Genomic DNA, 14,006 nt, shown 5'->3' on the forward strand with positions numbered 1-14,006 from the left:
TGTCAGACACTACTAAAAACTTCAAAAGGGACCGGGTTCTATGGTCAGATTAAACTTTTAAAAAGAGCTTTTTGCATTCAGACATTGCAGACATTCAGAATTTCACAGAAAAATTCAACATGGAAAATGTATCTGAGCCTACTAGTTTATGAAAACATATGGAACATACTGGCCCTGATATGGTTTTGATATAGAAGGCGTTATTTATTGTTCAACTGCGTATATTGTGTGTGCATGCATTTGAGTTTGTGTGTGCTTGTGAACACATGGTGAGGGTCAGGGCTTTACGCCAAAGCTCCAAATGCTCAAACCAATCAGAATTAAGAGAAGCACCCTCCAGACTGCGGAGAAAAGTGCCCTGCTGGCTCGGTTCTGTCCTCCAACGTTATCAGCAGAAAGAGCTGAAAAAGAGCCGTAATGGAGAGAGAACAAGCGTGTAATGCAGACTGATGTCTGAGCCTGCTGATGTCTTTGTTAAGGGTCTCACACACAGCTGCAGATTCACACTATGACATCCTTCAAAGTTGCAGCTCTTGGATTTATGAATATGCTGACTCGTGTTTTTGATACTGCTGTGCCACATTACTTTCTTTTGTCTTTGGAAAGTAAGAAAGATATGGTTCACTTATGTCTATCTCAGTTGAGTCGGTCCCTTATGGAGTTGGTTGGAGTTGCACACTTGCTTTTGGGGAGCTCAAGGGCTGATGAATGATGTAAAGTCATGGTCTAATCACTTCAATATCGCCAATAGAGATGTTTTCAGGTTTCCTTCAGGTTTTTACTTAAATTTGGCAAAATCTCAAAATCTTCACTATTTATTATACATTAGTGTTCAAAATTTTGGGGTTGGTAAGATTTTTTTATGTTTTAAAAGAAGACTCACCAAGGCTTCTCACTAAGGTTACATTTATTTGATTTAAAAAAAAAATTCAATAGAAAATTTAAAACAATAACATTGTGAAATATTATTACACATTGAAGTACTTGTTTTCTATTTCAAATTTTCAATATATTTTAAATTCTTCCAGAGTCATGGCCAAAGCTGATTTGAAAGACCGCTGTTCGCCAGCTTTTTTGTTTTCAAGTAGCACACGGAACCGTCGCAACTGTGCCATCATTATGTTAAGCCTGCCCACCAACTCTATACATGATGTGATTGGCCTGACCAGAGTTTGGTTTTTCACAGACAGTTGGTGGACGACCCTGGCTGCGAATTACATTTGCTGCCGCCTAGATTTCTAGGTTACCAGTCTTCAGTCTCACGTGGTCCTTCAGAAATCATTCTAATGCTGATTTGGTGCACAAGAAACATTTATTATCAATGTAGAAAACAGATGTGCTATGTAATATTTTTGTGGAAACCATTATGCATTTTTTTTAGAATTGTTTTATTTAATATAAAGTTCCTTTTTTATTAATAAAATTATTAATTTCTTTAAAAAATAAAATAATTTTTTTTTTGACCCCCCACCAGAAATAATACTAGAAATGTGAAATATGGTATTATCGTATTTTTTTTTTTTTAAATATGTCTATAATTAACTACAGAAGTGTTTTTAGCACCTGAGCAATGATGCCCCACAGCCCATTAGTCATCTCTCTAGCTAGAAACCACACCACACTCCTACTTTTATATCACTCTGTACTGGAGAAAAGAGGCTTTTCTCTGTAATCCCTTTTTCAGATTCTCTGTCTCCAATCACCCCTCCACCTCTATTCCCTCTCTCTCTTTTCATTTTTTTATCCAGTTGTAAATAAGCTACAGCAAGTGAGTTATTCTACAGTTAAACATCACAGAAAATTCCAAACATGTAGCTATTATACAACTGCTGAGCTGTTGTAAACTCTCTTAGCTGAGGAGTTTGCCTCTCTAGTGCTATTATAGTGTAAATTGTAATTTTTACAGTACTTTGTTGTATGCTTTTATTTTGGAGATTTAGAGGTAGATGCTCAGAAGTGGATTAAGCTCATGTTGCCGCCATAGATCTGATTGCTAAAAGAACTCTGGAACATCCTGTCAGTTTATTAGTTTCATAACAGCAGTGATTAAGGGTTTTAAAGAGAGCATGATCTAGGGCAGCAGCAGCAGCCAGGAGCAGGAAAAAAATCCTCTTGATAAAATGTAGAACTAGAACTTTATCATTAAAATTGGTGATACAAAAAAGTTCTACTTTAAAAAAGACTTTAGGGTCACATTTCACATGCATTTTAGACCAGGAAAGTTTTAGGATTTTAAGGACACTTTTTCAAATTAAGAAATGTTAAGGCGTAAGATTAATTTGACACTATTTCTCTGTCACTAATCAAATTTATGACACTGATAATGTGAATTCCTTGGTACGAAAGTTCAGATTTTCTTGCTTCCATTGATACACAAGATGATCTTTTGGAACATTCACTCAAATCATGCAGGATAACATAGATCATCAGATTTTGTGGAGCTCTTGCCAGACTTGTAAACTTGAGTGCATGTTGTCATTTAATAAAATAATAAGTTATAAAGAATTTTGTATTAAATTAGAAAAAAAAAAATACTTGTGGTTTTAAATGTTTGTCTATATGTCAGGTAATTGTAAATTTTAAAGCTTTTTTTGGTCACAATTTTCTTGGCAAAGTGGGAGGGATAATGGAGATGATATGGTTTGTATTTTGCTGGATTTTGGCTATTTTCTGACCAAATATTTTTTGAAAATTGAGATATTGAAGTTCCACAGCCTCATGCTGCTTGATTATTGTGTTCTGGTCTGCAATTTGGCTCTTTGGCTGCCTTAGAAATTGACTCAAAGGACAATAGTTTTTAGGTTGAAAATGGATGATCTTGTCAAGAACTGCAGTTTTTTTTCAGTTAGTGCATGTAATGTATTGTGTTCAAAGCCATTGTTTTTGAATTTTGCTGGTTGGAACAGTTTTTGGATTGTGGGCCATTTCGGCGGCATTTCTAAAACATCTCTGTCTTAATAGGGAACTATTATGGCACACCTCGGCCAGTCCACATCGGTCCTGACAGCCCCCCAATTACATACCAGGAACATCGAAACCTCCTGAGGAACTTCCGTACCCGCAGCAAATCGCTCAGCAACCTGGAAAAGGCTGTGGAGGAAGGTGACAACAGTGAGGAAGACTCTGGTCTGTCAGGTACTATCAGCTGTTGGGTCCACCTTTATTTAGAAAAAATAATCTATTACTTGTAGGATACCCCAATGCACTGGTTTGGATCCTTTTATTTTTTTCTTCTAAATGTGCTCCTTTAGGTTCCTTTTTCTTTCTTTGAAAAACTCAGCATCTCTTTTCACAGTTACTCAGACAATACCTTTATCTTTTGAAATCGAGCCTTTGTTAAAACTAACATCAAACTACTATTCAATAAAATTTGGGACACTGTACAAATTGTAAATATAAACAGAATGCAATGATGTGAAAGTTTAAAATTTCAATATTTTATTTAGAATACAACATAGATGACATATCAAATGTTTAAACTGAGAAAATGCATAATTTTAAGGGGAAAATAAGTTAATTTTAAATTTCATGCCATCAACACATCTCAAAAAAGTTGGGACAACTCCATGTTTATCACTGTGTGGCATCCCCTCTTCTTTTTATAACAGTCTGCAAACATCTGGGGACCGAGGAGACATGTTGCTCAAGTTTAGGAATAGGAATGTTGTCCCTTTCTTGTCTAATACAGGCTTCTAGTTGCTCAGCTGTCTCGAGTCTTTTTTGTCGCATCTTCCTCTTTATGATGCGCCAAATGTTTTCTATGGGTGAAATTGTTTTCTGGACTGCAGGCTAGCTATTTCAGTACCTGGATCCTTCTTCTACGCAGCCATGATGTTGTAATTGATGCAGTACGTGGTCTGACATTGTCATGTTAGAAAATGCAAGGTCTTCCCTGAAAGAGACTATATCTGGACGGGAACATATGTTGTTCTAGAACTTGGATATACCTTTCAGCATTGATGGTGCCTTTCCAGATGTGCAAGCTGCCCATGCCACACACACACACACACTCAAGCAACCCCATACCTTTAGAAATGCATGGCTTCTGAACTAAGCGCTGATAACAACTTGAGTTGTCCTTGTCCTAACCACAGAACACTTTTCCACTTTGACCTATAGAGATTTAAAGGGTTATTTCACCCAAAAATGAAATTGATGTCATTAATGACTCACCCTAATGTTGTTCCACACCCGTAAGACTTCCGTTCATCTTTGGAACACACTTTAAGATATTTTATATTTAGTCTGAGAGCGTATGGAAGTGTATGCACACTATACTGTCCATATCCAGAAAGGTAATAAAAACATTATCAAAGTAGTCCTTATGTGACATCAGTTATTTGAGGATTGAAGAAACACAGGGAAGAGAAGACAATGCTGAATAAAGCTGTGATTTTTGGATCAAATGTATTTTCGATGCTTCAAGAGATTTTAATTAACTAAGCCTTTTAATTTCCAAGCCTTGATCCTTATGCACAGATTGTTCTAGATTCTCTGAATCTTTCGATGATATTATGGACTGTAGAGAATGATAACTTGAAAACTCATTCCAATTTTTCTCTGAGAAACTCCTTTCTGATATTGCTCCACTATTTTCCCTCACAGCATTAGGGTAATTGGTGAACCTCTGCCCACCTTGACATCTGAGAGACACTGCCACTCTGAGAGGCTCTTTTTATACCCAATCATGTTGCCAATTGACCTAATAAGTTGCAAATTGGTCCTCCAGCTGTTCCTTATATGTACATTTAACCTTTCCGGCCTCTTATTGAATTTGCTACCTGTCCCAACTTTTTTGGAATGTGTTGTTCTCATGAAATCCAAAATGAGCCAATAATTTGGCATGCCATTTCAAAATATTTCACTTTCAACATTTGATATGTTTCCTATATTCTATTGTGAATAAAATAGATTTGAAAATTATTGCATTCTTTTTATTGCATCCAGATTTTTTGGAATCGGGCTTGTGTAATATATATATATATATATATATATATATATATATATATATATATATATATATATATATATATATATATATATATATATATATAAAATATTTGTATGTATGTAAATAAATCTCAAAACACATTTCTTTCCTAGCCAGTAAAATCAGCATATCTGGAATTGACTCCATGGTCGCCATTTTGCAGTTTATTTTAAAACACACAGATTTTTAAGACAAATGGATGTCAGCTCAACTATGGCATGTTTGCATTTTTTAATGTTTCTGACAATAAATAATATGAAATTGTGTTCAGAATTGATGCTGTTCTCATATTAGAGCTGGCAAGAGGAGAGTAACATGAACAGCATGACCTCTTGCTGGCCTGAGGTAGCCAAAGATTATACAAGACGGCCGCATCTCATGTCATGTTTACTGTACTCTACTCTCTGTTTCCCAGCGGGGTCTGCAGGAGCCAGCAGTGCCCCTCCCACCACCATTGTCTCACCTAATCAGACATGGGATTCAGGCGGTGGGCGGGATGGAGGGGTTGCCATGGAGAACGGAGCACGTGGAGGGGCTTTGCCTGAAAACTGGGAGCTGGCGTTCAGTGACTCGGGTGAACCCTATTACATCAAGTGAGTCAGCAGGGGATGAAAGAAAAATAAGATGGTATAGTGAGAAATAGACAAAATAGAGACTGAAGGTCATTTGCTTTTGATTTGCTTTTTGATTATACTCAAAGTTGACATGATGTCATTGTATATCACATTGGATTATTGAAGTGCGAAGGCGACATTTGAACTTTTAAGATCCGTGTCAATTACATTTTTCATTCAGAGGGTGAAGTCCAGTTATCATGTTAGAAGTAAATATTTTTAATGCAATTATATGGAAAGAAAAAAGTGACATTCAAACTTTAAGATGTGCGTCCATGAAAAATTGCCTTTGCCTATGAAAAAAATCTATAATCTCTATGAATATTAAGTCTGCTTAATATTTTTTACTCTCAGTACTGCTGTTGTATTTCATCTTAAAGTTGCTGATAAAACCTTGTGGGGTAGAAAAGTCTCTCACATCTCTCATTTTTCAGCCATAATTCAAAGACCACAAGCTGGCTGGACCCAAGGACTCAGGGCAAAGAGATTGTCAGCAAGACGGAGTGTGAGTGTATATATGTGCACGTGTGTGTACGAGCTTGGCCCCTCTCCATGTTTTGCTCCCAAACACACTCGCTCTCTCTGCAGTCTTCACACAAAGATTGATGACGAACCTTCCTGGAGCCATTTAGTCTTTCTCTCATGCCTTCATCTTATCCCTTGTTTCGTTTGCCTTTGAAACCTTATCCACGATCCCTCCCCGCTGGCTTTCACATCTCATCTCTCTTTTTCCTTTAATTTTCGCTATCATTCAAAGCATGGTCTCTTATACTGTATTTCAGAAGGTCCTGTCTTCTGAACGATTTTCTGAAGCCATTACATCTGTTACTATGCATGTGTGTAAGAAGCCCACGCGTACAAACGCATGTATGTGCATGAATATACAAGTGGGCTCAAATTCTGAGATTACAATGAAATTCTTTAAAATTATGAAAAAAAACTGTGTATTTAAATCTAGCTCAAGCATGATTTTTAAAATGTAGTCGTATATGTAATGCATATGGCATACTGCCTGCTATTGTTTAAAAATAGTATGTGGAACCATGCATAATTCAAGTGGCTGGCATTCAGTTATCATGTTGGAAGTAAATGTACAGTCTGTTTAAAGGATGACTTGGAAAAAATGAAAGATGAAAAGTGAAAAATTGTTAGTAGTAAACTAGAAAATGAATACTTCTGGGTAATTTGTCACCTAGGAGATGGAAACTCACGCGTTTAAGCAGTGCTAGTATGAGTAGTATGATAGTTTGTGGTTTTAGAAATTGCCACTGTTTTGTAAAGCGCCACAGTTTTCTTTTCTGCAAATTAATCTGAAATAGGAGAGTGTATTTTAAAATAAAAAAGTACTCCCCTATATACAAGTGTGTGATTGTAGGCTACAGCCCACTTCCCAGCAGATGGCACTGTTGTTTAGCCAGAGTCAACTCCATCCTGAACCACTTTATTGTGGTTGATTAGGCATTGTTAGAACTTTCCAAGTATAGGTCTGTTCAGGATAGTTATAGAAGTTACTAGATCAGTGGGCGAGGCCATAAACAGAGGGGCGCTTTTACTACGTTACCTGATTTGCCCACATTACAGTGTGAATAGAGTTTAGGGGTTGGATTGGGTGTAGGGGATTTTTTTTTTTTTTTTTTACTGCATGATTTATAAACACCCATCGGTTTGAAAACACCCACAAATTTAGAAACGGCCACTTTTGTCCAACTTTTGTCCAACTCCAACTTTGTGTGTGTGTGTGTTTGTGTCAATTAGTACCTGCATTCACAGACCAACCATCTGAACTGAAGGGCTATTCCATACACACTCGCCTGTCGAAAGGGCCTCGTGGGTTTGGCTTCAACATTGTGGGTGGCAGTAGACCTCGAGAGTTCCTGCAGGTGTACAGCGTCACCCCAGGAGGCCCATCTGCACTCAAAACAGGTGAGACTAGGAGTTTTAACTGTGACCTAAAAAAAACAAAAACAAAAACGGTTGCAGCTGGTACTATATTGCAAACATGATAACACTTTACAATAAGCTTCATTATTTATTTATATTAGTTAACATTAATTAATAATGACCTGCACTCATAAAGCATTTATTTATTTTTAATGTTAATTTCAACATTTGCTAATACTTTATTAAAATAAAATAAAAAATGTAAGTAATACATTTTAAATTTATTTAAACGTTAGTTAATGTACTGTGAACTAAAATGAACAAACCATGAACAGCAAAGATGAACAAATACAGTAACAAATGAGCTGCTCATTGTTAGTTCCTGTTAGTTAATACATTAACTAATGAAACCTTATTGTACATTGCTACCACAAACACCGACCATATAAAAAGCTATGTTTTGCATTTTTATAATTTATTACAATGACTATTATTATTATTAGTAGTATTAATATTATTCAGTAAACTTTTTTTGCTTGTGTCTTTCCTCACTATGACACATTTAGAAATGTGGGTAGGCATTATCTAAATTATATCCAAATTGTTTTTTTTTTTTATTGATACATTTAAGCTATTTAACATTTATTCTAATTCCCCATTGAGAAAATCGAACATCACTGTTGTAGAGATTTTGGTAAAGATTTTCCTGCATGCCGCATTCATATTACCCTGGCAACACCAGTATTCTCTGTTGGAAACTGCTAAGTGGCTTTTGCTTTCTGCTGCCTCTGTATAAATCTGCAGCACAAGAGATGGCACTTCAATGGGTCAGCTCTTTAAATATTTATAGATGTATGATAGATATAATAATTTAATAACACACATAGATTTGTGCAGCGGACTCTTAAGGACGTTATGAATCATGTGTGATGTAATGGTTCTGCTGATTATAATGTCCTCTTTTTATACTTAAAAGAAGACAAAAAGCCCCATAGATCTGGATTTAAGTCAGATCATTTATAGATGGCACAAAAACCAGGGGAGAGAAAAGGACACCAGATGGATAAAAGATAGATTTTACCACAAGAGCGTGAGCTGTTTGCTTTTCCTCTCTCCTCATCCTCTAATCTATCCCTCCAATCCTCACTTTTATTTTAGGCAGGAAATCCCTTGACACTCTCTCTCTCTCTCCCTCTCTCTCTCTCTCTCTCTCTCTCTCTCTCTCTCTCTCTCTCTCTCTCTCTCTCTCTCTCTCTCTCTCTCTCTCTCTTTCTCTCTCTCTCTCTCTCTCTCTCTCTTTGTGGATTAGATTATTATGCCTGTATATATGTGTACGTGTTTGGTGATTTGAAGGGTCTCATGGTTTGAATCTGTTGATCTGCTCTTAATCCAGATGGGCCTGTAAGGTTTTAATCTGCCTTCTATTACACACACCACTGTGTCCACTCACGTGTGCTGAATCCCCCCCCCCCCCCCCCCCCCCACACACACACACACACACACACACACTTCCAACATAACACTATCCCTGTCCCCTACATGGGGTCCCAGACCCTGACGCCCCCCACTCCTAGAAAACAAACAAGAAGAAAATAAATAAATAATAATAATAAAAAAATCCTCCCCTTTCTGAAATTATTCAAACATCATTCTCTGAATTGTCTTTTTTGACTGGCAGGAAGTTTTAAAATGTGCAATTGGTTTTCACTGTACACTGAGCTCTTTAAAATCACAAGATTAAGGACATTTTGATTCCTTGTGATACAAATACAAATGACAGAAATATCTCTCTCTCTCCCTCAGCGGACATCCTGGTCTACATTAATGACTCATGTGTGCTGGGTCAGTCCCATAAAGAAGTGGTAGAAATGCTGAAATCTGTCCCCATGGGTCATAGTGTGGATGTGGTTCTTCGCCGAGGTTACCCCATGCTCTACAACCCTGATGGCTGCCCCAAAACCAGCCTCTCCTCCCCTTCTGACCCAACCAGTGCCAACCCTGCAGCCCCTAGTGCTGCTCAATCCCAGGTTCAACATCCTGATGGACACCAGCCCGGTTTGGTGAACCTCAATCGCTCCATGTCCCACCACAACAACTTCTATCCCCGCATGCAGAAAGAGTCCTTAGATGCTAATGGGAATACAGCACCCCAGTACTCAATGGTCAATGGAAATGGAGTGGGAGGGACTATTGGGCTGGGGGCGGTGCCTTCATCAAATGCCCCTCCCCCATCAGAGCGAATGAGCTCTAGTCACAGCGATACAGAGGTCAGCTCTGTTGTCACACGCAGGTAACCAGGATGGCGTATCGAACCAGTTTTATTATTATTATTATCACTATTATTATATAAACATATTTATTAATGAACATTATCATAATAATATCACTAACCATTTTCATTATTATTATTATTATTATTATTATTGATGCTGTTCTGTTTACACACGCATTTGTGTCCTCTCTTCACCCAGAGCTTCCCTTGTTCGAAGCTACAACAACAACACTCTTCCAGCTCTTTCCCACACCCATCATAGTTCCAAGTCTTCCGAGAGCGATCTCTCCTCTGCTGCGCTCCCCCTGCCCCAGCCCGAGGTGGGTCCTACTGCCCCGCCACCAGGAGCACCTAGCACCCAGCGGCCTCCCATGCCCCAAACATCTCTTGCCGTCGCACCCCCAACCGAGCACCCACCCTGTGGTTTCAACGGGTGTCCAGCCAACAATCCCCCGCGACCTCTTCCGGGTGGCCTAGGGTCCCCCGGAGCCCCTGGTGGGGTAGGCTGTGGGGGAGGGGGTGAGCTGGTACCTGTGGCCTTGGGCAGGAGCGAGGGAGGGGGTATGGGTTTCAGTGTGACGGCTGGGGGGCAAGGAGGGCAGCTGGCGGTGGTGAAGAGAGTCTGGGACAGACGACAGTGCCCATCCTTACAGTCAGGGGATGCCATTATTAAAATCAATGGCGCTGATGTGCAGAGCCTCAGCTTCGCACAGGTAAATTTAGTAATTCTGCAGGTCTTTTTCTAAAACTCTTCCTTCATCAACCTTCTAATTTGAATCCTTTCATATGAACAGGTGCAGCGGGTGCTGCAAGAACATACCAAACAGGGTGAGGTGGTCTTACTGGTTTACAGAGGAGGTGAGTGTCACCCACACTATATACAGATAGATCATTTATAATAAACACTGCAAAATTATGATATTGCAAAAGGGTTGTCCATTTTGATTTCATGGTCATGCGTAGCATTAGTTCTGGCAGGTCATGTTAGTCAGCTGATCTACATCTACCTATAGGAATACGATGCCTATCAGCACATCCGGTTGTTTAGGAACTATTTACCCTCCTCCATCCCCAGCTCCACCTCTCATCCAGTCAGCACTATGGTTTCTGATATTCCTTGATCAGACTAATTTCTTCAATTAGGTTGTACATTTAATTATCATCATTAAGAAAATTAATGATTATACTTTGGTTCTGTTCTGTTTACCCTGTGGGGTTTATTGCTGCTCTCCCTGCTCTTATCTATGCTAGGCTGCATGGATGTGCAGGGAGTTCTTGCCCAGAACAGAACCATACTGCCAAGCCAAACTGATAGTGGTCCTGACAGAATTACAATGTTTTCTAAATAAATTAGATATAAAACGCTAAAATCCTAAATCAGTGAATTGAGGCATCACAACTTTATAATGTTCAGTATGAAAGATAAATATTTGTTTGGAGATTTAAGATTAGAAATTAAATGTAATATTTGTTATTATTGTTATTATTTATTAGTGTTTTTAAAAAGTGCATTTAAGTGAAGGTTTTTAGGAAGGCAATGATAATCTAACTGTAAAAATAGAAGAAAAGAGTGTGTAAAATTAAATATCCAATATAGACCAATACCATTACATTTAAAAATATATAATAATATTGTCACATAATAACACATATCTGACTGCACATAATTTATATATATTTATCATGAATTATTGTTATATTTATGATGAATTCTAAATAAATAAAAGTATAGCAGGATACATCTATCAGGTAAAATCTATCAGTACCTATTGCCCTTATCACTCATCATTATCTATTCTCTCTCAGGTCCTCTTTGCTCTCCAGGCTCCCCAAATGCCTATAAAAGACCTCCTCCCTCTCTGGGCACCCCAGATCTGACCTCGCCCTCCTCCGATGGTGCTGTGCCCAGCCAGAGCACCCTCTCTCCCTCCTCCCCTTGCGGTGACCTCCCCAATTTGGTCCAAAGCACCAGCTTCCTGGACTCTGTGCCCGTGACCCTGACCCTAGAGCCCCGGGACTGGTTAGGGGTTGAGGACGGACCTACTCAGTGGAGCCGTACTGCTGCCTCTAACCTCGGTGCAGTATCCAAAAGCCATGTAGACGCAAGGGGAGTGGTCTCTTCCAGAGCGATGGAGGTGGAGTTGAGACGGAGACCAGGAGAGGGATTCGGGTTTGTCATCGCATCACAGGACGTAGTGAATGGAAGTAAGTAAAGACTCGGTACATGATCCGCATTTATGTTTTCTGGACAGTTTGTTTTATATCTGGTTATTCTGCTATTTGGAAGCCAAAAATGAAGATTTTATATATTAATACAACAGTATTTATATCAAAATCAGGGTTCTGGAGATATACTGTCTCTGTCTGCATAAAGAAATTATCACATAGGGAGAGAGTGTATAAGTCTGCCTGGTTTCCTGCTTGAAGACCAGGTGAATCGTAAAATATATAAATATTTTAGAGAAAAAGGGCATTTTACCCTCTAAGCATGTTGGTCATCTGAGTCATGTCATTATGCAATAAGCATGTGCACAGAAAATCTCTTAATTTGCAGACTAATGATTTCATGATTTCTTTCGCTTGATTTGAGGCTGTCTCGTTTTAAGGAGACGTTTCTATTTTTTTTGTTTTATTAGTTATAAAATTGCGCATGAAGGATTTGAGCTTCACTGTTCTTGAGTGTGTTCATGTAAGATAAGTCTGAGTGAGGTCATGGTTTGTGTCCAGCACTGCTTGCAGTTGTGAAACAACAAATGGAACAGTTTCCTGAGTTAGCAGTTTTTCCTGTTTTCATTCTCTCTCTTTTTTCTTGTGCATTGTCCTTTTTTATGTTCAGTTGTTGTTGTATTTGGGTTTTTTTAGTAGAGCCATATAAAAACAAATATCTTGTTTGTTTTTTTAAATAGATTCACAATCAAAACTCTTGTGATCTGTCTGTTTTACATGTTTTCTTTATCATGTTCATTTTTTTAACATTTACATGACTACAGTACTTCATATAACTAAATGTTGACATAAAGTTTTCTAATAACTAGACATTGCATTAATGTAATTCAATACATTGATTATAGAATTTAATAATTGTTGGTATTTCATATAATACTTTAATTAATTATTACATTACATTACATTACATTATCCAAAATGAGCTTCTCATTTTCAGTTGTAACATTCAGATTTCAAATGTTTTTATGTTGTGTAAACATTTGTGCCTTCGGCTCTGTACTTTTTTGATTACATCTCTGTACATATATATTATATATTATAGTATTTTGAAATGAACCAAAGTAATAGTATCGAATCAGCCATATTTCTAATTCTATGATGCGTGATATAATTCATTAAAGATTTGCAAATGAATCAAATATTTACACCTGAAAAAATAAATGGGAGAACATTTGTAGTAATAGTTATTCAAAATATTTGAGGACTGAAAGATTTTTTTCTTATTCTCACTAAGGCTGCATCTATTTTATTTTTTAAAAAATACAGTAAAACAGTCTGTTTTATATTTTAAAATTTAATTTATTCCTGTGATGGCAAAGCTGAATTTTCAGCATCATTACTTTAGTCGTCAGTGTCACAGAAATCATTCTAATATGCTGATTTTAAAAAAAATATTATTATTGTCAATGTGCGAAACTGTGATACATTTTTGCAGGATTCTTTGATAATTTTTTTAATGAAATAGAAATCTTTTGTAGCCACAAAAATTTTAAGTGTCCATGCTGAATAAAAGTGTGTATATATATATATATATATATATATATATATATATATATATATATATATATATATATATATATAAAACTTGCTGACCACAAACTTTTGAACACTAGTTTATATTGTGTGTGTGTCTGTGTGTGTGTGCGTGCGTGTGTGTGTGTGTGTGTGCACGTGTTGTTATAAATTCCAATATATATAGTTGTAAATATCACACACTCTTAGGCTGATTGTTTTGCGATGAATCAGTGTAGTATTAAATCACTTTTATTTTCCACGTATTCCCTATCATGCTTTCACTCAACATCCCTCCCTTCAGTGATCCCTCTCTCTCTTTCTCACACTCTCTCTCTCTGCACTCTTTCACCCTCTCCCCCTCTCTCTTTTCCTCAGTTCAGGTTTTTCAGTGCAAGCGTCCTCAGTGTCTCTGCTCTGAGGGGAAAAACACCTGAAAAGTTCTTGTTTTCTCCATTTCTTCACTGTTTTGTAATATTATATGTAGATTAAAGACTCCGTGTCAGGGATT

General features: G+C 37.5%; 1 protein-coding gene across 5 annotated transcripts in view; it reads left to right on the forward strand.

The window, feature by feature from the left end:
• The window catches only part of magixa (MAGI family member, X-linked a), an 84,023-nt gene that overhangs the window by 19,293 nt on the left and 50,724 nt on the right, over window positions 1-14,006 (forward strand). For all 5 annotated transcript variants that reach the window (XM_067413879.1, XM_067413876.1, XM_067413875.1 and 2 more), the window contains 8 exons: window positions 2,962-3,135; window positions 5,406-5,583; window positions 6,039-6,109; window positions 7,360-7,527; window positions 9,289-9,775; window positions 9,957-10,470; window positions 10,552-10,615; window positions 11,564-11,962. In XM_067413879.1, coding sequence (XP_067269980.1) covers window positions 2,962-3,135; window positions 5,406-5,583; window positions 6,039-6,109; window positions 7,360-7,527; window positions 9,289-9,775; window positions 9,957-10,470; window positions 10,552-10,615; window positions 11,564-11,962 — 2,055 coding nt within the window. The remainder of the gene's footprint in view (window positions 1-2,961; window positions 3,136-5,405; window positions 5,584-6,038; window positions 6,110-7,359; window positions 7,528-9,288; window positions 9,776-9,956; window positions 10,471-10,551; window positions 10,616-11,563; window positions 11,963-14,006) is intronic.

Source organism: Pseudorasbora parva, chromosome 13, assembly GCF_024679245.1.
Source record: "Pseudorasbora parva isolate DD20220531a chromosome 13, ASM2467924v1, whole genome shotgun sequence".
Classification (NCBI taxonomy): domain Eukaryota; kingdom Metazoa; phylum Chordata; class Actinopteri; order Cypriniformes; family Gobionidae; genus Pseudorasbora; species Pseudorasbora parva.